This window comes from Lithobates pipiens, unplaced genomic scaffold (genome assembly GCF_037356315.1).
Source record: "Lithobates pipiens isolate NorthernLeopardFrog02 unplaced genomic scaffold, aLitPip1_a1.2 Scaffold_35, whole genome shotgun sequence".
Taxonomy (NCBI): domain Eukaryota; kingdom Metazoa; phylum Chordata; class Amphibia; order Anura; family Ranidae; genus Lithobates; species Lithobates pipiens.
This window is the reverse complement of record NW_027507811.1, coordinates 16,360,657-16,386,826: the sequence shown is the minus strand read 5'-3', so window position 1 is coordinate 16,386,826 and position 26,170 is coordinate 16,360,657. Positions and strand designations below refer to the sequence as shown.

Here is a 26,170-nt window from a genome sequence, read left to right as displayed (position 1 = left end):
AAACACGCAGAGCTTCACTCTGCATATTTATACAAGAATTATGTTAAATTAGTGGCTTTCTATGATTTCATGTGGACATATCATTGAATTCAGATATTTGTGGTATCAACTCTTTATGTATTCATGTTTTTAGACTTAGTATCATTAAAATTTATACTTTTTATCTTTATCGTCTATATATACAAATTTTTGGAGCTATTGCCTTTCAAAGTCCCGCCAGAGGGTTTTTGTCTTGTTTTTTTTTCTATGCCTTATTAGAGACCTGGCCAATCTCTCCAATTCCCCACGAAAGTTGAGCTATTTCATATTGAGTGCTAGTCACATGACCTCGGGGGTTCATTTGAAAACAGTTCCGGGGATTCACCGGACACATTTATCCTTAGAAAATGATGTAGAGCACAGCACGCCAAAACTACACTGACTGCATGATCAACTTCCAGGTGTATTGATGTTAATTAAAACACGCCCTTTTGCTGTACAGATACCAAAAGCACACGCCACCATTCGGCGAGCTCTACCCAGCTGAAAATTTAAAACGTGTCTCCTCCTTATTGGACCGAGGTACACCGCATTGTTCAGAACTTCACCAATAGGGAACTGCCTCTGACCCCCCGCGTTCTTCCTCCTACACCACCATGAGATCCCGAGTAAGATCTATAGGAGAACCATCCTACCTCTCTTGCTCACAGTGGCAAAAAGTTGCATCCCTCTATTCTGGAAGAGGACACAGCCGCCGGGAGTGTCCGTCTGGTTGAAAAGAATAGCTGAAATCAACGAAATGGAGGACTTGGTGGCCACGCATAGGGGCCTCAGAGAGAAATACCTCAAGAAATGGTTTTATTGGCAAGAGTTTGCTTACTCGGAGGAACATGCTGAGCTGACGATCTAACTCCTCTTGGGAGTGGAGGCACACGAGACGGCTCCCCGGACACTGACGGAGAGACTGGAGGACGATTCTCTCCCCCCTTCCCTTCTTTAACCTTTTCTTCTCTGGCTTTCCTTTGCTACTTGGTCTTAGGGTCACATTCAACACTCTCTTCATCTAGAATAATTCGGTGTAATACCAACAAAATTGTGCGTGATGCGGATACCTTCTTGACCTTGAAGTTCAATGTATAGGTCCCACTGTAAAAAAGGCCCAAAATACATCCCTGGGAATTACAGACCAGTTAGCCTAACATCAATAGTATGTAAACTTTTGAAGGGGATGATAAGGGACTATATACAAGATTTTAGTAATGAGAACGGTATCATTAGCAGTAATCAGCATGGATTCATGAAGAATCGTTCTTGCCAAACCAATCTACTAACCTTCTATGAGGAGGTGAGTTGCCATCTAGGTAAAGGAAGGCCCGTAGACGTGGTGTAACTGGATTTTGCAAAAGCACTTGACACAGTTCCCCATAAACGTTTACTGTACAAAATAAGGTCGGTTGGCATGGACCATAGGGTGAGTACATGGATTGAAAACTGGCTACAAGGGCGAGTTCAGAGGGTGGTGATAAATGGGGAGTACTCGGAATGGTCAGGGGTGGGTCCCTAAGGATTCTGTGCTGGGACCAATCTTATTTAATTTATTCATAAACGACCTGGAGGATGGGGTAAACAGTTCAATTTCTGTATTTGCGGATGATACTAAGCTAAGCAGGGCAATAACTTTTCCGCAGGATGTGGAAACCTTGCAAAAAGATCTGAACAAATTAATGGGGCGGGCAACTACATGGCAAATGAGGTGCAATGTAGGAAAATGTAAAATAATGCATTTGGGTGGCAAAAATATGAATGCAATCTATAGACTGGGGGGAGAACCTCTGGAGGAATCTAGGATGGAAAAGGACCTGGGGGTCCTAGTAGATGATGGGCTCAGCAATGGCATGCAATGCCAAGCTGCTGCTAACAAAGCAAACGATAATTCTCCCGCTCCACAAGACTCTGGTCCGGCCGCACCTGGAGTATGCTGTCCAGTTCTGGGCACCAGTCCTCAGGAAGGATGTGCTGGAAATGGAGCGACTACAAAGAAGGACAACAAAGCTAATAAAGGGTCTGGAGGATATTAGTTATGAGGAAAGGTTGTGAGCTCTGAACTTATTCTCTCTGGAGAAGAGACGCTTGAGAGCCCCACAATAGGGAGAAAACTTTTTCGCGGAAGGGGGTTTAACAAGACTCGTGGCCACTCATTAAAAAAATTAGAAGAAAAGAGGTTTAACCTTAAACTACGTAGAGGATTCTTTACTGTAAGAGCGGCAAGGATGTGGAATTCCCTTCCACAGGCGGTGGTCTCAGAGGGGGGCATCGATAGTTTCAAGAAACTATTAGATAAGCACCTGAATGACCACAACATACAGGGATATACAATGTAATACTGACATATAATCACACACATAGGTTGGACTTGATGGACTTGTGTCTTTTTTTTTTTTTCGACCTCACCTACTATGCAACTATGTATAGTCCAAGATTATATGTTATATTATCTGCTTGATTGTGAAATGTGTTTACGTGGACTGGTTTAAGGGGTTGCACTATAGTTTTTACAAATGATACTGAGGTCTCTGTATCACCGTATTTCTAAATAAAGAATTTATATATATATTTAAAAAAAATAATGCATTTCATGGAATTGAGACCATGCCTCGTGTAGGGCCTGAGGAGGTAGGTGGATAAAGCAAATGCCTCATCTCCTATAACGACTAAAGGCACATTCGGCGACCCATCACATTTGGCTACAGAAGTGACGTTCCGCAGATAAATTTCGCACTGCGCATGTGTAACTTGCCCATATGATTCATCAGATTAAGCCACCCGTCAGAATGTGTATTGGAAGTGACCTTTAGTCGCCGCCATCTTGCTACACCCCGCACTGCTCTACAGTAAGAATACACTGAGAAGGGGGGAAAGCGGACATCTTGTTACACCCACCGGAGTTTTCTTATTTTTACCAGTAAAGTGAGTTTCTATAGTGAAATACAGTACTCCGTCTGACTGCTTAGATGTTGAATTAGTTGAATTAGCTGATCTGACAGCGAACTTCTGTCAGATCAGCAAACCTGTGAGGTGAGCAGCCTTGCCGCTGCTTTTAAAATTCAACATCTAACCAGTCAGACAAAGTTCTAAGTCCTGTATTTCACTAGAGAAACTCACTTTACTGTTAAAAAGAAGTATAAAATGCACAACTCCGGTGGGTGTAACAAGATGTCCGCTTTCCGCTTCTCAGTGTATTCTTACAGTAGGGAAGTGAAAGGTGTAGCAAGATGATGGCGGCGACGGAACGTCACCTCCGTCACATATTCTGACGGCTCGGGGGGGGAATCCAGCGTTGCACATGCGCACTCCAGCGGGTAGCCAAATGTGATGGGTCGCCATATGCGACGAAACACCGGCCCAGCAGCACCAGGCAGAGGCCTTGATTGTGGCACATCGAATTCCCCATATTGGAAACGATGACCCATCACAGAATTGCGAAAAATATTCGAAAACCTTCCCGAACTTCCATAGGCCCCCCCAAAATCCACAGCTATAAATTTAATATTGGCATCACCGAGTCCCAGCAGAACAAGTGAAAGATATTTTTGGCGGTTGAAGAAGCGGGAACCAGGTGGCTTGATGAGAGAGACATGTTTACCATCTAATGCCCCAATGCAATGTGGGAAGTTGGTTTTCTCCCAGAACTCGTCAGCTATTTCTTCCCACAGTTCTGGCATTACTGAGTTTTTCAGTTCCCACGGGACGAGACAAGCGCCACGCACAATTGTTGACACGGTTGAGATTCCCATTAAAAGTTGATGGTGAAGGCAGATGAAACTGGCCCCAGTGGCAAGGTATCGGCAATACAAAATTGTGAACAATTCAGAAAGAATTCAAAAAGTAAGGAAAATAATTACAGTGGAACCTCGGATTGTGAGTAACGCGGTTCAGGAGCGTTTTGCAATACGAGCACTGCATTTTTAAAAATCGCAGCTCGGGTTTGCGGGTGTTATCTCGCAAAAGAAGCACGATTCAGGCCAAAGTGGTGTACAGTACCGCGTTTGGCCTGAGGTGGTGTCGCCGGAGCCGAGCATCGCTAATCAGAACTAGGACTGAAACAACTAATCGATTAATCGACAATTAATCGATTATGAAATTAATCGATTACTATTTTCATAATCGATTAATCGGCCAGTAACAAAATGGGGTTAAATTTAATGAGTCTGATGATATTTACTAGATTGACCCTTTAATAGTATATACACTATATATCCTCTAATAGTATATACACTATATATCCTCTAATAGTATATACACTATATATCCTCTAATAGTATATACACTATATATCCTCTAATAGTATATACACTATATATCCTCTAATAGTATATACACTATATCATTCCTCAAATAGTATATACAGTATATCATTCCTCAAATATTATATACAGTATATCATTCCTCAAATATTATATACAGTATATCATTCCTCAAATATTATATACAGTATATCATTCCTCAAATATTATATACAGTATATCATTCCTCAAATAGTATATACAGTATATCTCTCCTCTAATAGTTTATACAGTATATCTCCTCTAATAGTATATGCAGTATATACAGTGCCTTGCGAAAGTATTCGGCCCCCTTGAACTTTTCAACCTTTTGCCACATTTCAGGCTTCAAACATAAAGATATAAAATTTGTATTTTTTGTGAAGAATCACCAACAAGTGGGACACAATTGTGAAGTGGAACGAAATCTATTGGATTTTTGAAACTTTTTTAACTAATAAAAAAATGAAAAGTGGGGCGTGCAAAATTATTCGGCCCCCTTGCGTTAATACTTTGTAGAGCCACCTTTTGCTGCGATTACAGCTGCAAGTCTCTTGGGGTATGTCTCTATCAGTTTTGCACATCGAGAGACTGAAATTCTTGCCCATTCTTCCTTGCAAAACAGCTGGAGCTCAGTGAGGTTGGATGGAGAGCGTTTGTGAACAGCAGTTTTCAGCTCTTTCCACAGATTCTCGATTGGATTCAGGTCTGGACTTTGACTTAGCCATTCTAACACCTGGATACGTTTATTTGTGAACCATTCCTTTGTAGATTTTGCTGTATGTTTGGGATCATTGTCTTGTTGGAAGATAAATCTCTGTCCCAGTTTCAGGTCTTTTGCAGACTCCAATAGGTTTTCATCCAGAATGGTCCTGTATTTGGCTGCATCCATCTTCCCCTCAATTCTTCCCTGTCCCTGCTGAAGAAAAGCAGGCCCAAACCATGATGCTGCCACCACCATGTTTGACAGTGGGGATGGTGTGTTGAGGGTGATGAGCTGTGTTGCTTTTACGCCAAACATATCATTTTGCATTGTGGGCAAAAAGTTGGATTTTGGTTTCATCTGACCAGAGCACCTTCTTCCACATGTTTGGAGTGTCTCCCAGGTGGCTTGTGGCAAACTTTAGACGAGACTTTTTATGGATATCTTTGAGAAATGGCTTTCTTCTTGTCACTCTTCCATAAAGGCCAGATTTGTGCAGTGTACGACTGATTGTTGTCCTATGGACAGACTCTCCCACCTCAGCTGTAGTTCTCTGCAGTTCATCCAGAGTGATCATGGGCCTCTTGGCTGCATCTCTGATCAGTCTTCTCCTTGTCTGAGCTGAAAGTTTAGAGGGACGGCCAGGTCTTGGTAGATTTGCAGTGGTCTGATACTCCTTCCATTTCAAAATGATCGCTTGCACAGTGCTCCTTGGGATGTTTAAAACTTGGGAAATCTTTTTGTATCCAAATCCGGCTTTAAACTTCTCCACAACAGTATTACGGACCTGCCTGGTGTGTTCCTTGGTCTTCATGATGCTCTCTGCGCTTTCAACAGAACCCTGAGACTATCACAGAGCAGGTGCATTTATACTGAGACTTGATTACACACAGGTGGATTCTATTTATCACCATCAGTCATTTAGGACAACATTGGATCATTCAGAGATCCTCGCTGAACTTCTGGAGTGAGTTTGCTGCACTGAAAGTAAAGGGGCCGAATAATTTTGCACGCACCACTTTTCAGTTTTTTCTTTGCTAAAAAAGTTTACAATATCCAATAGATTTCGTTCCACTTCACAATTGTATCCCACTTGTTGGTGATTCTTCACAAAAAATTTAAATTTTATATCTTTATGTTTGAAGCCTGAAATGTGGCAAAAGGTTGAAAAGTTCAAGGGGGCCGAATACTTTCGCAAGGCACTGTATCCCCTCTAATAGTATATACAGTACATTATATCTCTTCTAATAGTATATACAGTATATCTCTCCTCTAATAGTATATAGCCTCTAATAGTATATACAGTATATCTCCTCTAATAGTATATACAGTATATATCCCCTCTAATATATACAGTATATATCTTCTGTCTGTTATTCTCAGAGTGGATTAGATATTTTGCTCCCTAACCATATAGTTGGTTATTTATATTTACCGCTGCATTGAGATATTTAAGAATAAATTGCCTTTTTTTTAAACTTTACATATTAACTAAATTTATACACCACACTTTTTTTTTTTTTAAGGTTATTAACCGATTAATCGAAACAATAATCGGCCAACTAATCGATTATAAAAATAATCGTTAGTTGCAGCCCTAATCAGGACATCGCCGATCAGCGCCGTTCGGAAATGCACAGAAAGGCCCGAGGACAGCTTCGCTGTCTTCAGCAAATCTCGGGAACGAAGTCTTTCCGAGGTTTTGCCGAGGTGTCCTTTTCGGGCCATTTCCGAGGCTCTCCGGTGCCCCCTCCAGCTCTGGCCGTATGCGGTATTGCATACCACAGAAGTCAATGCGGAACAAAATAATTTTCTTTTCCATTGACTTGAATGGGGAAACTCGCTTTGATATGCGAGTACTTTGGATTACGAGCATTCTCCTGGACCGTATTATGCTCGTAATCTGAGGTTCCACTACACATATTTTATAGAGTTAAAGCGGAGCTCCGCCTGGGGGCAAAAAAAAAAAGAAAAGTCAGCAGCTACGAAGACTGTAGCTGCTGACTTTTAATACAAGGACACCAGGTCCCGTTGTCATTTACATCCATTCGCATTGGGGACTCAACACGAAAAAGGACGCTCTCCTGGGTGGCTTCTCTGGTGGGTGAGAAGGTCTCCTTTCCGAGTGAAACTTTTCCCGCACTCTGCGCATGAAAAAGGACAGTCACCCATATGTCTCCTTTGGTGGGTAAGAAAGTCCGCTTTCCGCATGAGACATTTCCCGCACTCTGAACACAGGAAAGGACCCTTGCCCTTGTGACTCCTCTGATGTCTGAGAAGGTCCGCTTTGTGTATGAAACATTTGCCGCACTCCGAACACGAAAAAGGACGTTCGCCGCTGTGGCTTTTCTGGTGCCTAAGAAGATCTCCTTTCTGGATGAAACACTTCCCGCACTCTGAACATATAAAAGGGCGCTCGCCTACGTGGCTTTTCTGGTGCGTAAGAAGGCTTCCTTTTTGAGTGAAACATTTCCCACACTCGGTACAGGAATAAGGGCGCTCGCCCGTGTGGATTCTCTTGTGCCTGAGAAGGTCAGTTTTTTGGATGAAACATTTCCCGCACTCTGAACACGGAAAAGGGCGCTCGCCCGTGTGGCTTTTTTGGTGTCTAAGCAGGTCTCCTTTCTGGATAAAACATTTTCCGCACTCTAAGCACGCAAAAGGACGCTCACCGATGTGACTTTTCAGGTGTGTGAGAAGGTGTCCTTTCCAAGGGAAGCTTTTCCCGCACTCTGAACACGGAAACGGACGCTCACTGGTGCGGGGCCCTTGATTTGGTGAAATGATTTTTACTGTTTGGAAACCTTTAAGGCCTTCAGGAGTCATCAATATTTTCTCATCGGCTCTGTGATGTGGAATTCGGGGAAGAAGCTTTTCTTCTGCAACGCCACCGTCTCCTGTATTGTAATCTGCCGATGAAATCTGGCGTCCCTCCGAGGAGTTCCCGACATCGCATTTACCTGCTGGGAGAAAAGCAAACGATGATAAAAGCACATTCAGTCTTCATGTTTTACAGTCAGGAGGAATCGTATGTGTGGCAGACAGTCCTCCTGCCTCTAGGTGGCGCAGGCCAGTGGTTATTGACCTTTTATTTGGTCAAGGCATGCATCAGAATTGCGCACATTCCCCAGGGAACCCCAGTCTGAGGGCACATTCACACAAGCAGGGGCATCCGAGCATGCATGCTTTTTTGCCTACTCCCGCACATTACATTTTTTAATGCGTGGGGGAGATGGGGTGTCATTCAGAATTGATGGCACCAACACGCATCTGCAAAAGACAGCGCGTTTTTGTGCAGTACAGGGAAACGCGTGATTACGCATGTGTTACTGCGCTGAACCTGATGTCAGCAAACCCTAACATGTGGTCTATTGGTTGTAAATATCCTCCCTTCCCCCCTCAAATCCCCCCCAATCCCTCCTCCTAGCACAACTCCCCCGATCCCTCCTCCTACCATAACCCCCCAAATCCCTCCTCCTAGCACAACCCCCCCATCCCTCCTAGCACAACCCCCCCAAATCCCTCCTCCTACCATAACCCCCCAAATCCTTACTCCTAGCTTCCCCCTCCTAGCACAACCCTTCCCCCCAAATCCCTACTCCTAGTATCCCCCTCCTAGCACAACTCCCCAAAATCCCTCCTTCTAGCACCCCCCCCAATCTCCCCTCCTAGCACAACCCTCCCAATTCCTCCCAATCCCTCCTCCCTACTACAGACATGCCCCCCCCCCATCTCCCTTGTAGCACAACCCTCCTAATCCCTCCTCCTACCACAACCCCACCAAATCCCCCTTGTAGCACAACCCCCCATACCTCCTAGCATTCCCCCTTGTAGCACAGCCCCCCAAACCCCCCTCCTAGCACAACCCACCCAATTCCCTCCTCCTGGCACCCCCCCAAACCTCCCTCTTAGCACAACTCCCCCAATCCCTCCTTCTAGCACCCCTCCCAATCCCTCCCCCCCTACTACAAACACCCCCCCCCCCCAATCTCCCTTATAGCACAACCCTCCCAATCTCTCCTCCTACCACAACCCCCCCCCCCCAAATCCCCACAGGAGTAGTGACAGCAGAGAGGAGAAGAGAGCCAGGAAATGCGAGTTGTGCCCTTTCTCTCGAAACCCCCCCCCAGTTCCTCTACCCCCTGTACATTGTGATTTGAGCCTGATCCTCTGTTACCTCCTGAGATAGAGAAGGGAGGAGAGTACTGTACCTCCATGTACAGAGGGGGCAGAGAGCTAAGGACATGTTTGGTGGCCAGCTTGACTTTCTGTTTTGTCGGCAATAGTACAGAGGAGGCAGAGAGTTCAGCCCGTACCTCCTCCCGGCTCTCTCCTCCTCTCTGTACCATTGCCAGCAAAACAGAAAGCCAAGCTGAACAACCGTCATGTCCTTAGTAACCTATGACCTCATTGGTTGGTAGGACGCAGATGGGCTGCCAGCTTGTCTTTCTAGTTTGCTAGGAATAGAGCAGAGGAGGCAGAGATTTCAGCCCGCACCTCCTCCCGGCTCTCTCCTTCTTTCTGTACTACGGCAGACAAAACAGAAAGCCAAGCTGAATGCCCGACATGTCCTTAGCAACCTATAACATCATCGGTAGGTAGGACGCAGACAGGCTGGCAGCTTGGTTTTCTGTTTTGCCAGCAATAGTACAGAGGAGGCAGAGAGCTGAGCCCGCACCTCCTCCCAGCTCTCTCCTCCTCTCTGTACTATTACTGGAAAAACAGAAAGCCAAGCTGAACGCCCGACATGTCCTTAGCAACCTATAACATCATCGGTAGGTAGGACGCAGACAGGCTGGCAGCTTGGTTTTCTGTTTTGCCAGCAATAGTACAGAGGAGGCAGAGAGCTGAGCCCGCATCTCCTCCCAGCTCTCTCCTCCTCTCTGTACTATTACTGGAAAAAACAGACAGCCAAGCTGAACGCCCGACATGTCCTTAGCAACCTATAACATCATCGGTAGGTAGGACGCAGACAGGCTGGCAGCTTGGTTTTCTGTTTTGCCAGCAATAGTACAGAGGAGGCAGAGAGCTGAGCCCGCATCTCCTCCCAGCTCTCTCCTCCTCTCTGTACTATTACTGGAAAAAACAGACAGCCAAGCTGAACGCCCGACATGTCCTTAGCAACCTATAACATCATCGGTAGGTAGGACGCAGACAGGCTGGCAGCTTGGTTTTCTGTTTTGCCAGCAATAGTACAGAGGAGGCAGAGAGCTGAGCCCGCACCTCCTCCCAGCTCTCTCCTCCTCTCTGTACTATTACTGGAAAAAACAGACAGCCAAGCTGAACGCCAGACATGTCCTTAGCAACCTATAACATCATCGGTAGGTAGGACGCAGACAGGCTGGCAGCTTGGTTTTCTGTTTTGCCAGCAATAGTACAGAGGAGGCAGAGAACTGAGCCCGCATCTCCTCCCAGCTCTCTCCTCCTCTCTGTACTATTACTGGAAAAAACAGAAAGCCAAGTTGAACGCCCGACATGTCCTTAGCAACCTATGACATCATCGGTTGGTAGGACGCAGACATGCTGCCAGCTTGGGTTTCTGTTTTGCCAGGAATAGTACAGAGGAGGCAGAGAGCTGAGCCCGCACCTCCTCCCAGCTCTCTCCTCTCTGTACTATTACTGGAAAAAACAGAAAGCCAAACTGAACGCCAGACATGTCCTTAGCAACCTATGACATCATTGGTTGGTAGGATGCAGACATGCTGCCAGCTTGGCTTTCTGTTTTGCCAGGAATAGTACAGAGGAGGCAGAGAGTTCAGCCTGCACCTCATCCCGGTTGTCTCTACTATTGCCAGCAAAACAGAAAGCCAAGCTGGCCGCCCGACATGTCCTTAGCAACCGATGACATCATTTGCCTGGAAGTCCATGGGCGGGGGGTCAACTTGGCTTTCTGTTTTCCCGGCAATAATATAGAAAGGTGGAGAAAGCTGGGATGAGGTGCGGGCTGAGCTCTCTGGCTCCTGTACTATTCCTAGCAAAACAGAAAGCCAAGCTGGCAGCCCGTCTGCGTCCTACCAAACGATTATGTCATAGGTCGCTAAGGACATGACGGGCATTCAGCTTGGCTTTCTGTTTTGCAGGCACTAGTACAGAGAGGAGGAGAAAGACGGGAGGAGTTGCAGGGCTGAGCTCTCTGCCTCCTCTGTACATCTCAGAGAATAGCTCAAATCGGGCTGTTGCCGCGGCACCCCGGTTGAAAAACATTGGAGTAGAAAATTATCGGGAATAAACATATTATCCAGATTATGGTGACTATGCGTAAGAGATATGCAAATGTTTTAGCCCTTGTACACACGGTCGGACATTCCGACAACAAAATCCGTCGGATTTTTTCCGACGGATTTTGTCCGAAACTGGTGTTGCATACACACAGTTGGACAAAGTTGTCAGAAAATCCAATAGTTCGTAACGTGATGACATTATTTAGTTACGATTGGGACTACGTTCGGGCTAGTAGCCAATAGCTTTGGTCTAGGAATTTGATCTGAGCATGCGTGGCACTTTGTCCGATCGGAATTCTGTACAAACGATCGGACTTTGTCCGATCAGATCATGTTGTCGGAAAATTTTTATATCCAGTTTTCAAATTTTGTTGGTGGGACAGTCCGACGGAAAAAGTCAGATGAAGCCCACACACGGTCGGATTATCCGACAACACGGTCCGATCGGATATTTTCCATTGGAATGTCCGACCGTGTGTACAGGGGCTTAGACAACGTTTGTAAGCTGGAGAAAGCACCTTTTAAAGCACTCTGATGTCCTGCTGGAGGGTTTGGCTACCTTACTGGGGAACAAGCGCCCCTTTATTAGTCAGAGCACCATCACCCTTCACAGTGCCAACAGGGCATGCAACCTCAATGCAACAGATTTTGGGGTCTTCTCCTTGTACGTGACATGGTGCTGAGACTGACTTCTAAACCCCCAAAAGAAGCAAGGAAAAGCTGATGGAAGAGACCACAGAAATGTAGAAGGAAAGGAGGAGAACATAACAGAAACACGAGGGGAAGAGACGTTGGCTTTGAGAGTCACCACATCCAAGGGAGCTTCCTCCTCAAAATATAATGGACACCTCTACTTTTATCATTCATAATCCAGTCTCCTCTTACCCGGTGATGTGAGGGGCGGCTGATTGTCCATCATGACGTCCTTGTAGAGATCCTTGTGTCCTTCTAAATACTCCCACTCCTCCATGGAGAAATAGACAGTGACATCCTGACACCTTATAGGAACCTGACACACACAACGATACAGTCACCATCCAGACACATCCCTTGTCTGTTACTGGATAATGTCCCAGAATTCCCAGAATCCTCCTCACCTCTCCGGTCAGCAGCTCCATCATCTTCTTGGTGACTTCTAGAATCTTCTGCTTCTTGTTGCTCTCTAGTATCGGGGATGACGGTGGAGAGGACTCATGGGGACAATTACTAGGAGGTATATTAGATGTCCTTTTTACAACTTTGTAATCCTATTAAAAACATACAAAGCTATTTTCACCGTGTACATTCCCAGAATCCTCCTCACCTCTCCGGTCAGGTCTGTGTTTTATAAAGAGAGATAAGAGTGATGTCATGTGATCTCCCAGAATCCTCCTCACCTCTCCGGTCAGGTCTGTGTTTTATAAAGAGAGATAAGAGTGATGTCATGTGACCTCCAAGAATCCTCCTCACCTCTCCGGTCAGGTCTGTGTTTTATCATCGACAACATTGCCCCCAGCTACATCACCAACCTCACGTGCAGATATCGCACAAATCGTCCCCTCCCTTGTTACCTCCTCCCATGCCCGCCTACAGGACTTCACTAGAGCCTCTCCCATCCTCTGGAACTCCCTGCCCCATCTGATCAGCCCCTACCCTGTCCACCTTTAGGAGATCCCTGAAAACTCATTTATTCAGGGAAGCCTATCCCACACCCATCTAAGAACTGTACCCAAGCCACCCCCACATCAGATCATGCTCCGCAGCTATTACCTTTTGTACTACCTCCCCCCTCCCTTTAGAATGTAATCTCTACGAGCCAGGACCTCCTGTCCCTTCTGTATTGAACTATATTGTAATTGTGCTTCCCCCTCTACATTTTAAATTGCTGCGCAAAAACTTTTGGTGCTATATAAATCCTGTATAATAATATTAATAGAGATAAGAGTGATGTCATGTGACCTCCCAGAATCCTCCTTACCTCTCCGGTCAGGTCTGTGTTTTATTAATAGAGATAAGAGTGATGTCATGTGACTTCCCAGAATCCTCCTCACCTCTCCGGTCCGGTCTGTGTTTTATTAATAGAGATAATAGTGATGTCATGTGACCTCCCAGAATCCTCCTCACCTCTCCGGTCCGGTCTGTGTTTTATTAATAGAGATAAGAGTGATGTCATGTGACCTCCTAGAATCCTCCTCACCTCTCCGGTCAGGTCTGTGTTTTATTAATAGAGATAAGAGTGATGTCATGTGACCTCCCAGAATCCTCCTCACCTCTCCTGTCAGGTCTGTGTTTTATTAATAGAGATAAGAGTGATGTCATGTGACCTCCCAGAATCCTCCTCACCTCTCCGGTCAGGTCTGTGTTTTATTAATAGAGATGAGAGTGATGTCATGTGACCTCCCAGAATCCTCCTCACCTCTCTGGTCAGGTCCGTGTTTTATTAATACAGAAGAGAGTGATGTCATGTGACCTCCCAGAATCCTCCTCACCTCTCCGGTCAGCTCTGTGTTTTATTAATAGAGATAAGAGTGATGTCATGTGACCTCCCAGAATCCTCCTCACCTCTCCGGTCAGCAGGTAAATGATCTCCAGGGTGAAGTCTAACATCCTCCCAGTCAAGTGACTCCCCTGGCTGTCCATCCTCATGGATGTGGTCATGTGATCTGTTTAGGACTTTCCTTTCTGTGGATCAATATCAAATGAGTATTACAGAAGATCAATCATCAGAAAAAAAGCCTGTTTAATCCCCCAGGGGTCCCTGTGACCACAGTACTTGTTAAAATTAAGATAATGGATGTATTTCTGGATTCTGCCTATAGCTCCACCTACCCCCCTAGAAGCCTAAAATAATGGGCGAACCATGGGGGGAGCTACATCCGGCAACAAGCCTCATCTTTTCTTCATTCTGTAGCTCTATGTATCCTCATCTCTCCTGTTCCATAACCACAGAGTCTGGAGCTGCAGCCTGCTATTCAGGGCACAGAGAGAGTGGAAACTGTCAGCTTGTGTGGTCAATGACTGCAGCTGGAGAAAAGGGCTTCATTCACAAGAACACAAGCTGACAACAACACACAGCGGATACTACACTCGTCTGAGACAGCCTAGGATAATACCTTTATTGTATAAATGTATAATAATAATAGTGTTTGACTGGGGGGGGGGGGGGGGAGCATTAGAGTGTAAGCTCCTCTGGTAAAGAGACTGGCTCAGTAATCTCTGTACAGCACTGCGGTATATATCAGAGCTACAGTATCTCACAAAAGTCAGTACACCCCTCACATTTCTGTAAATCTTTTCTTCTCTCTTTTCATGTGACAACTCTGAAGAAATGACACTTGTCTACAATGTAAAGTAGTGAGTGTACAGCTTGTATAACAGTGTAAATTTGCCGTCCCCTCAAAATAACTCAACACACAGCCATTAATGTCTAAACCGCTGGCCACAAAAGTGAGTACACCCCTAAGTAAAAATGTCCAAGTGGGCCCAATTAGCCATTTCCCTCCCTGGTGTCATGTGACTCGTTAGTGTTACTCAGGTGTGAATGGGGAGCAGGTGTGTTAAATTTGGTGTTATCGCTCTCACTCTCTCATGCTGGTCACTGGAAGTTCAACATGGCACCTCATGGCAAAGAACTCTCTGAGGATCTGAAAAAAAGAATTGTTGCTCTACATAAAGATGGCCTAGGCTATAAGAAGATTACCAAGACCCTGAAACTGAGCTGCAGCACGGTGGCCAAGACCATACAGCGGTTTAACAGGACAGGTTCCACTCAGAACAGGCTTTGCCATGGTCCACCAAAGAGGTTGAGTGCACGTGCTCAGCGTCATATCCAGAGGTTGTCTTTGGGAAATAGATGTATGAGTGCTGCCAGCATTGCTGCAGAGGTTGTAGGGGTGGGGGGTCAGCCTGTCAGTGATCAGACCATACGCCGCACACTGCATCAAATTGTTCTGCATGGCTGTCGTCCCAGAAGGAAGCCTCTTCTAAAGATGATGCACAAGAAAGCCCGCAAACAGTTTGCTGAAGACAAGCAGACTAAGGACATGGATTACTGGAACCATGTCCTGTGGTCTGATGAGACCAAGATTATTATTATTATTCAGGTTTTATATAGCGCCAACAGTTTGCGCAGCGCTTTACAACACGAGGGCAGACATTACAGCTACATTACAATTTGGTACAAGAGGAATCAGAGGGCCCTGCTCATTAGAGATAACAATCTAAAAAGGAAGGGTCAACTTATTTGGTGTCAGGCGTGTGTGGGGGCAACCAGGTGAGGAGTACAAAGACAAGTGTGTCTTGCCTACAGTCAGGCATGGTGGTGGGAGTGTCATGGTCTGGGGCTGCATGAGTGCTGCCGGCACTGGGGAGCTACAGATCATTGAGGGAACCATGAATGCCAACATGTACTGTGACATACTGAAGCAGAGCATGATCCCCTCCCTTCAGAGACTGGGCCGCAGGGCAGTATTCCAACATGATAACCACCCCAAACACACCTCCAAGATGACCACTGCCTTGCTAAAGAAGCTGAGGGTAAAGGTGATGGACTGGCCAAGCATGTCTCCAGACCTAAACCCTATTGAGCATCTGTGGGGCATTCTCAAACGGAAGGTGGAGGAGTGCAAGGTCTCCAACATCCACCAGCTCTGTGATGTCATCATGGAGGAGGGGAAGAGGACTCCAGTGGTGACCTGTGAAGCTCTGGTAAACTCCATGCCCAAGAGGGTTAAGGCAGTGCTGGAAGATAATGGCGGCCACACAAAATATTGACGCTTTGGGCCCAATTTGGACATTTTCACTTAGGGGTGTACTGACTTTTCTTGCCAGCGGTTTAGACATTAATGGCTGTGTGTTGAGTTATTTTGAGGGGACGGCAAATTTACACTGTTATACAAGCTGTACACTCACTACTTTACATTGTAGACAAGTGTCATTTCTTCAGTGTTGTCACATGAAAAGATAGAAGAAAAGATTCACAAAAATGTGAGGGGTGTACTCACTTTTGTGACATACTGCATATACATGTATAATAATAATAGTGTGTGACTGTGGGGGGAGGGGACATTAGAGTGTAAGCTCCTCTGGTGCAGAGACTGATGTGACTGGCTCAGTGTTCTTTGTACAGCACTGCGGTATATGTCAGAGCTATATAAAGGAGCATCTGCTGGAGATAAAAGACGTCACAGTGACTATGGAAGAAGAGGACGGACATGACGGGGGGGGGGTTACTGGGTGTAAATGTAAAATAAGATCTTATTACCTCCTCTGCTGCCAGTTCCAGCAATGTCTCTTCTCCACTTCCTCCCGACTCACCTCTCACCCGGAACTTCCTGTTAATACTATGACATCACTTCCTATCTGTGTATTACACTCAGTACAACTGAAAGCGGGAGTCCACCGGGACTCCGCGTTTTTTTTTTTTTTTTTAAAAGCCAGCAGCTACAAATACTGCAGCTGCTGACTTTTAAATAGTGACACTTACCTGTCCAGCGCGCCCGCGATGTCGGCACCCGAAGCCGATCGCTCGCTCGGCTGCCGGGTCCCGCCGCCATCTTGGGTATGGGAATCAGGAAATGGAGCCTTTCGGCTTCATTTCCCGGTTCCCTACTGCGCATGCGCGAGCCGCGCGGCGCAATCCGGGCGGTCCCCGCTGCCTCTGGGAGCTGTGTGTTTCCCAGCAGGCAGCGGGGCACTTGCTGAAGGGGGCGGGCGCTTGCGGAACGGGGGCGTAACCTACGCTCGTTCCGCAGACAGCTAGCCCGGAAGTGGGTGCAGTTACCTGGATTATCCAGGTAACTGCACCCCCCTCCCCCCTGAAAGGTGCCGATTGTGGCGCCGGAGGGGGGGGGATTCCGATGAGCGGAGGTCCATTTTAGGGTGGACCTCCACTTTAAGTTACTATCAAGCGGAGACTAGAGGAACTGCAGCCTTTACTCCAGAGTTACTTTAGTGCAATGGCTCTCAAGTACCCCCAACGAGTCATGTTTTGGGAACTTCCCTTAGATAAAATAGCTCTTATGTCACGTCATTGATATTGATTTAAAGCAGCTGGGCAAAGTAAAAGAAAACCTGAAAACATGTTCCTCGTTGGGGGTACTTGAGGACTGAGGCTGAGAACTGCCATTGTAGATCCGTGTTTCCCACCCTTTTTTCGGTCAAGGCAACCCATTAACCACTTACAGACCAGCCGCCGGTACTTTGGCGCTAAAAACCGTTATTATTCTTCACGATTTAGCGCCAACATTTTACGCAGCGCTTTACAATGTAGAGGGGGGACAGCACAATTACAGTACAGTTAAATACAGAAGAGACAGGAGGGCCCGGCTCATAGAGCTGTTAGGTGTGACCTCAACAAGTCACCTATTTGTCAGGTTATGTTACCGTTTCCCAATTGTTAGTTAGAGTTCTTATCCAAGCAAAGAGACACAGAGGTATTCAGTATTTCTGCTCAGAAGTCCGTCGTTAACTCTGACTGTCTCTGACTGACTCTGGCTCTGAGGCTTCTTTATTACATCTTTTATAGACAGAAAAGGGCAAACATCAGCAAATGTAAAAAAAACAACATTTTCAAAGAAAAGACAATTCTCCGGGTGTTATCAGCTGATAAGACAATCTTCTGGGCGTAGACTGCTTTTTAGGGCTGATGCGGCCTCTTCTTGATGAGTACGTGACAATAGATGACGAATCCTTATTTTACAGAGAAGGATAGAAAAATACATGTATTTAGTAAGACATACGGTCAACCATTTTGTTTCAACATATACCTTAATCCTTACATTTCCCCCTTTGACATCACCCCTCCCTCTTGCCCTGGGTCCACCTGAACAAGTTCTAGTCAGCCTATATCCAGAGTACTCTCCCTGACCGCGAGTTGTCAGAGGGGTATACACCCATCCCCCTGGACAGTACCAACATCTAAAATTCAGGAAGAGTGGCTTTTCTGACAGATGGGTGATGTCAAGAAACTAAATCTACCTATCTTCACAAAAGTTCCATCTTTTCCGCATCATTTACCTTGGCTTTCTTGCAAAAGCACATAAGCAGTTTAAAGCATGCATAAAAGAAAAATACGAATAAGAGCACCACTATAATCGTCATTGCTGCCTTCTTAACCCAAGAGAATAACCCTGAGAAACTAAAAGTTCCACCAAACGGATCCCAGTCGCGACCAATATTTCGGGCCTTCTCTTGTAAATTCTTTACTTCCGTACGGTGTTGTGCAATGATGTCATAATAATCAGGTACCTCAATGCTGGTGTTATGTATCCAAGTACAGCACTCATAGTCCTCAGTAGTTTCACAGAGTCCTGTCAGTGCTGCACTCATACTTTCAATTGCTAATTCATGTAATTCTAATTGTTGTCTGATGGCTCTGGTCTCCAGATTTAACTTAGTAATGTCATCAGAGTTTTTCTCCAAAATCATTAATAATTCCTGTATAGTTATTTAGTCTTTTCATTAAGTCTATACCCCATCCTGTCCAGGACGGGAACCAAGCCCATGCCATGTCCTTCTTCAGGAATATTTCTCTTTTACTACGATACCTGAGGGGATACCTAGGGTGCATGCTAGCTTCTAATAGGTGATCACCTCGTTCATCACCTACTACCCCCATTACTGGTACTAAACTTGCGAGGTAGCACCATCCCTGAGCTCTTCTAGGTATCCAAGTATAACATTTATCCTCACAACAGATGTATATATTGTTTCCTAGAGCTACTGATCTTGAACTGATATCATTTCTATAACGAGAGGTGTATCCATAGAGGGATAAGTTGGATACTAACCACCTAACATTATTATCCACAATGTTAGTGAGGAAGTCAGATAATGTCTGGTGTGTGCTGGAATTACTGGGATAGAAGCTTCCATTTAATACGACAATGGACAAATTAAACTTGCTGTCTTGGCATTCTCCATTTCCTCCCGTTGTGTTCCCTAAGTTGAAACACCAATCAGGGAAAAAGGCGAGACCATTTGACTTAAACATTACTGTCTCATTGGTATTTGTTCTAATTATGTTAATGCTACTGTTAGCAAGATCAGTATAGTTTATAGGAACTGCCATCAGTGGTATACTTGCTGTGCTGGGGTGTAATTTGCTACAAATCCAACATTTCTCATATCCTGACTTCTGGGCATAAGCATATTTAAACTTCAGTAATAACATTTTTTTAGAAAATCCTTCATCCTTGTGTATTTTATTCTGTGAGGTAACCAAACTATTAGCCAGAATTACTGAAACAATAAAAAGATACATGTTGTCATTTGCCAACTGGCTCCTTTTTACAATGAGAAGCGTGGATCCAGGTAGGTTTTCCTTCCAATTTCACTGAGGTTGCTGTAATCAATAGCACCTGGAAAGGACCTTCAAACCTTGGTTCCAGTGTCTTTCTGGTATGTTTCTTTACATACACATAGTCTCCTGGTTGTAGATCGTGTGTACCTGTGACAGAATTAGGGTCTGGAAGAGAAGAATACACACTCTTGTGGATTTTAGTCAGACGCTGTTGCAACTGTATTACATACGTAGTTAAACTATCACATTGTAATTGCATACTTTGAGGAAAATATAAACCTAATCTAGGTGCACTTCCAAACAGTATTTCATATGGGGATAACCCTGTTTTTCCTGTTGGGGTGTACCTAATAGAGAACAAAGCTAAAGCTAGGCACTCAGGCCATGGTTTGTTCAACTCCTGCATAGCCTTTTGTATTTTCAGCTTGATTGTACCATTTACTCTTTCTACTGATCCTGAACTCTGTGGGTGGTAAGGAGTATGAAAACTTTGTTGAACCCCTAACATTGCCATCACATTTTGCATTATTTCTCCCGTGAAATGTGTCCCCCTATCTGATTCTATTGTTTCTGGGAGACCAAACCTAGGTATCAGCTCAGTAATCAGTTTCTTGGCGGTGGCTTTTGCCGTAGCTGATTTCACAGGATAACTTTCGGACCAGCCTGAAAATAGGCAGATGCACACGAGAACAAATTCAAAGGGGCCGCTCTTAGGCATTTGTATGTAGTCAATCTGCAGTCTCTGAAAGGGATATTGGGCCCGGACCTGATGTTTACGTGGGGTTTTCACTCTCTGTCCTGGGTTATTAATCAGACAGATTTGGCATGCAGCACAGTAGTTCCTTGCAGTACTACTGAATCCAGGGGCTAGCCATCCTTGGCTTACAATCCTATACATAGAATTGGAGCTGACATGAGTGGGTAAGTGGACAGCCGCTGCCATTGCGGGGTATAGAGAAGCGGGTAGACATATTTTGTCTCCTTCTCTCCATACATTGTCAAGGCCTGGTGCAGCTCCCTCCTTAACCCAACGGTCCTTCTCAATAGCCCCTGCTTGTTCCTGTAGTTCCATTAGCTGCTGCCATGTGGTTTCGGGCATACTCACCTGTACCGTGGCTAAGGTCTCAGGGCTTACTTCCCCTAGAGCTGCCTTCTTTGCAGTTAAATCTGCAAATGCGTTTCCTTTTGCCTCAGTTGTTTTTGCGCTCGTGTGTGCCGCTATCTTCATGATGGCTACTCTTATAACCTTTTGAAGATTGTTCAGGACTCTTTTGATTCCTTCACCATGTTTAACAGGTGTGCCTGCTGCTGTAAGGTAACCTCTAGCTTTCCATATGTGGCCATAATCATGTGCAACACCGTAGGCGTATGCGGAATCAGTGTAAATGTTCCCTTCTTGTCCCTCCAAGTGTTCTAGGGCTTTCTCTAGAGCGGTTAGTTCCGCTTCTTGTGCCGACATGTGTGCTGGTAGTGACTTTGCCTCAATTACCTGTGTGTCCGTTACCACAGCATAACCTGTGTGATATTTACCTTTGTCATCGGCAAATCTACTACCATCTATGTACAGTGTGTGTTCTGCATTTGTAATGGGTATGTCTGTGACATGTGGGAACCCCGTGGTTTCTTGTTCCATAAGTTGAAAACAATCGTGTTCATCAGATGTTATGTCCTGAAACGAAAGTGTGTCAGAATCCTGAGTATCTTGTGTTGTGTCTACACCATTATCATCATTACTCCCCCCTGTCAAATCTGTCTGTAATGGTAAAAGCTGTGCTAAGTTAAAAGAAGTGCATCGCTGAAAGGTAACATTGGGGGGTAGGAGCAAAGTGCATTGTAGACGCAGCTGCCTTGCCATTGATATGTGTTTTGGTTGGACCTGTGACAAGATGGCGTGTATGTCATGTGTGGTATGTACCACTACAGGATTGTCTAAGACAATTTCTGAGGATTTGTCAATGATAATTGACACTGCTGCAACTGCTCGTACACAGGACGGTGATCCTCTAGAGACAGGATCGAGAGCCGCCGAGAAGTATGCTACCGGCCTTTGTTTGATGTGTTGTTGTGTCAACACCCCTGTTGCGTGTCCCGTGATTTCAGCAATGTACAAATGAAATGTTTTGGTATAGTCAGGGATCCCGATCGCAGGTGCCGAAATTAGTAACCTTTTTAAGGTGCTAAAAGATTCATGACCTGCTTCTGTGAGTACATAGGGTACTATTTTCAAGCAATCATATAATGGCTGCATCAGAGAACTGGCATGTGGTATCCATTGTCTACAATATGACACCATTCCCAGAAACATACGAAGTTGCTTAAAATTGCGTGGGATATTCATTTGTCTTATGGCCTGGACTCGGTCTTCAGTGAGATGTCGAGTACCCTGGGATATACAGTGGCCCAAAAAGACAACCTTTTTCTGACATACCTGTAACTTAGTTCTATTCACCTTGCACCCTTTTTCAGCCAGGAATTGTAACAATGATAGAGTGGCTTTTAAACAAGTATCGTTATCCGGACAACATAACAATAGGTCATCTACATATTGCAACAATACACAAGTGTCAGGCGGTAGCCATTCCCCCTATTTTTACTTTTTAAGGTTTAGTCAGTGGGGCATCGGACAAAAGACCGTCATAACCACTTATGGGTATGGTGTCACGGGACGTCATGTGTGGAGGGACTACTGAATCAGACAACAGACTGCGTGACGCTCCTGTGTCAACCAAACAAGGAATATGTTTACCTTCCACCTTCATCAACATGTGGAGCATTTTGTTCTCTGATTCAGCTAGGACTGGGGCAAGTCATGCGGTCGGATCGTCCCTATCATTGGTACGCCTCTGTCTGTAGTCCCTCGTGTCTCTGTCCGTGTTTCCTTCCTGTTCGTCTTTTATCCTTTTCCTACAGTCTCTTTTTATATGTCCCACCTTGTTGCAGTAATAACAGGTAAGAGGTTTACGGGAGGAATTCCCTCCTTCATTGACCCAGGCAACAGTGTTAACTCCCGGTGTCCTTCTGGGTTTAGTTTCTGCTAAATCAGCCTCTATGCCTTGTGCTTTCTGCAACAATGTTCCTCTGTCCCGTATGGCTCTCCATTCGGGAGTACATGCCTTCAGTTTGTCACCTATTTGGGGTACTAGTCCTTCCATAAACTGTCGATTGAAAGCCCTAATGGTGACGGGTAAGGCTAAATCTAGACCTTCGTCAGCCATCATGCTTTCCATGTTGAGGTAAAATTCTGTAACAGTCTGACCTGGGGCCTGTTTTATGGGCTCTGTCGAACCCCTTTCCTGCTGTTTCCCTTGGCAAAATTCTCGTAACTGAGCAATAAACAGGGGTCTAGAGTCTATATGACGGGGGTGTATTCCTGGTGGATCTGTGGTAGGATCCCCATTCGGTCTAAGTGGGGTAAGTTTAGTCATGAATTGATTAAACATTGTCAGTGTCATTTTATGTCTACATATATCTTCCCCATCTTGCCAAGTTGCTTCATGTGTGTCTAGTAATTGTGTCACGAATCTACAGAATGCGGCAGGTTTTGCTACGGGATCAGGAGCATTCTGTATTAATGCCATAAGAGTGTCAGCCGACCAAGGTGTCCATGTCCTCAGAACGACTTGTCGGGTCACTGTAGGTGGCTGTCCTGCTTGACCCGCATTTGGATTATTTACTTGTATTACCCTAGTCCGACTATGGACTGGAGCTACGGGCTCTGGTCTTTGAGCGCCGCAATGCACACATTCCTGTGCCCAATCTGGGTTCTGGGTACCGCATACTCGGCATACCCATCCTCTTCCTCTTAAGGAAGGATAAAGTTTTGGTCTTTCATTACCTGGTGTGGTAGTGTTATAAGGAGGTGGAGTATCTCCCGTATTTACCCTATCGCCGGGAGCAGAAGGAAGACTTTTGTGTCGGACCTTCATATCCCATCCACCCTTTTCCTGACAATACTCCCATCCCTCCTCTTCAGCCCTGTTGGAAACCTTAATTAAACATTGTATTTGTGATACCCATCTGTTCTGCAATATCTCTCCCTGTCTGTCTCTCTTTATATTCTCCCAACCTTCTACACTTAGCCCATTTTCTCCATCCATCCCCAATTTCTTGAGAATCCTATTTGTGCCCTGTGCCTTATCCTTCCCATACAACATTGTAATTATGTCTTTAACAGCATAACATTTCTGAGATTCCTCCTGGGGTTTACCATGTGTCTGGCCCATTTTGACAGTCCTGCCTAGGTGGCGTTTGGATCACTTACTAAGTGTCTCGTTGCCTTCTCCTCCTAGGGTGCCAAAATACTAAAAACCTCTCCTAGATGAGATTTCTGAAATCGAATTACTTTATATGCTAGCCAACTGACAAATATTATGACCAGACTGACGGCTACAACATATACAAGCATTCCCTTTTGGTGGCCAAACACATATGACTAGGTCTCCGGGACTTTGTGGAGACCTTATTTCCGTCCCATTACCATGGAATCTCTCAGCATTCGTTTCTTATTCCTGCTTTATCGAGGCAGTCAGGACTTATACTTTCAACCCGTTTTTAGGCTCATGAATCAAAAAGCGTATATCAAACTTAAGTGTCGGACCCCCAAAGTACTCTTACGAGTTAAGGGCGCATTCCGTTACCCATTGGGATGATATATGTTTCAATTCACACCATACAAACAGGGCTTATCTCATTCACAACAGACAGATGACAAGTAGACAGACAAGAAACAACGGTAACATAAGCCAAAATATTAAGTTCAAGACCCGCTTACTACAGAGGTTGGTGTTTACCTGAAGAACAATTCGGACAGATCAGGTGGGCACAAATCTAAGAAGCACAGAGTTTATAAGAAAATAAAGCTTTTCTTACCTGCGCAGGATTTGTCTGTGGTTCTTGATGTGCCCGACCATTTCGTTCCGTCCTTATGTTCGTTCGCCTCTTGTAGTTTCTTCAGCGAGTCCCTATTCGCGGCGCCAGAAATGTTAGGTGTGACCTCAACAAGTCACCTATTTGTCAGGTTATGTTACCGTTTCCCAATTGTTAGTTAGAGTTCTTATCCAAGCAAAGAGACACGGAGGTATTATTCAGTATTTCTGCTCAGAAGTCCGTCGTTAACTCTGACTGTCTCTGACTGACTCTGGCTCTGAGGCTTCTTTATTACATCTTTTATAGACAGAAAAGGGCAAACATCAGCAAATGTAAAAAAAACAACATTTTCAAAGAAAAGACAATTCTCCGGGTGTTATCAGCTGATAAGACAATCTTCTGGGCGTAGACTGCTTTTTAGGGCTGATGCGGCCTCTTCTTGATGAGTACGTGACAATAGATGACGAATCCTTATTTTACAGAGAAGGATAGAAAAATACATGTATTTAGTAAGACATACGGTCAACCATTTTGTTTCAACATATACCTTAATCCTTACAGAGCTTACATTCTAAAGGGAGTGGGTGGTGGTACGAAAAGTAATAGCTGCAGAGAATGATTTGATGGGGGAGGGGGGGGGGTGGCTCGGGGACAGTTGTTAGGTGGGTGTGGGATAGGCTTCCCTGAATAAGTGAGTTTTTAGGGATCTCCTGAAGGTGGACAGATTAGGGGCTGATCGAATATACCGGGGCAGGGAGTTCCAGAGGATGGGAGTGGCTCTAGTGAAGTCCTGAAGGCGAACATAAGAGGAGGTATCAAGGGAGCTAAAGAGCAGGAGGTCCTGGGAGGAGTGGATTTGGGTGATAGCTGCCATAACCCCGGTATTTTCTGAAACGGCGGGTGGTCCACTTCAAGATAAAAGTGGCCCCGGTGAGATCACTTTTATTGGCGGCGGAAGAGATGCCCCCCCCCCCCTTCCAGCCATGTTCTGGTTGTCTCCACCGCTTACCGGTAGCGGTAAAAACAATCTGGTCCTTTCCTCTCAGAGGCTGGAAGATGTGAGGTGTTTTTGACTCCAGATCTCACATTAAAGAGGACCTGTCCTGCTTTTTTTCAAGGGATGTTTACATTCCTTGTAATAGGAATAAAAGTAACCCAATTTTTTTTTTTAATGGACAGTGTAAAAATAAAAAGTTAAATATAAAAAAAAAAAAGTAAAGCGCCCCCCCTCCCCTTGAGCTCACGAGCAGAAAGTGAACACATACGTAAGCCGCACCCGCATATGTAAACGGTGTTCAAACCACACATGTGAGGTATCGCCACGATCGTTCGAGCGAGAGCAATAATTCTAGCAAAAGACCTCCTCTGTAACTCAAAATTTTTTTAAACATTGGAGATTTTTAAGTGCCAAAGTTTGTCGCCATTCCACGAGCGGGCGCAATTTTGAAGCGTGACACTCGGCATAACATTCTCTTTCACAATATAAAAAAAAAAAAAAAAAATTGAGCTAACTTTACTGTTGTTGTGTTGTTAAAAAATAAGTGTATTTTTTCCAAAAAAATTGCGCTTGTAAGATCGCTGAGCAAATACGGTGTGACAAAAAGTATTGCATGGCCGCCATTTTATTCTCTAGGGTGTCTGAAAAAAAAATGATATATAATAGTGTGCTTTACACCAAAGAGATTTCAAATCACCAGCACTCCCGGGGTCATGTGAGGGCATAATGATGTCAGCACATAGCTCCGCCCAACATGTTTCGTCATAGGGGATGTCTTCCTGTGGCGTCGACACTTTGCAT

General features: G+C 45.1%; 2 protein-coding genes across 2 annotated transcripts in view; both read right to left on the bottom strand.

Moving 5' to 3' along the window:
* LOC143955392 (uncharacterized) overlaps positions 1–16,547 on the bottom strand; it is a 49,024-nt gene extending 32,477 nt beyond the window's left edge. The window contains exons 1-5 of the mRNA XM_077465448.1: positions 16,468–16,547; positions 13,767–13,886; positions 12,323–12,472; positions 12,111–12,234; positions 7,073–7,967 (exon numbers count right to left, since the gene is read on the bottom strand). Of these exons, the coding sequence (XP_077321574.1) occupies positions 7,073–7,967; positions 12,111–12,234; positions 12,323–12,472; positions 13,767–13,862 (1,265 nt within the window). The 5' untranslated portion in view covers positions 13,863–13,886; positions 16,468–16,547. The remainder of the gene's footprint in view (positions 1–7,072; positions 7,968–12,110; positions 12,235–12,322; positions 12,473–13,766; positions 13,887–16,467) is intronic.
* Positions 1–26,170, bottom strand: part of LOC143955519 (uncharacterized) — a 346,177-nt gene that overhangs the window by 257,805 nt on the left and 62,202 nt on the right. The window lies entirely within an intron of this gene.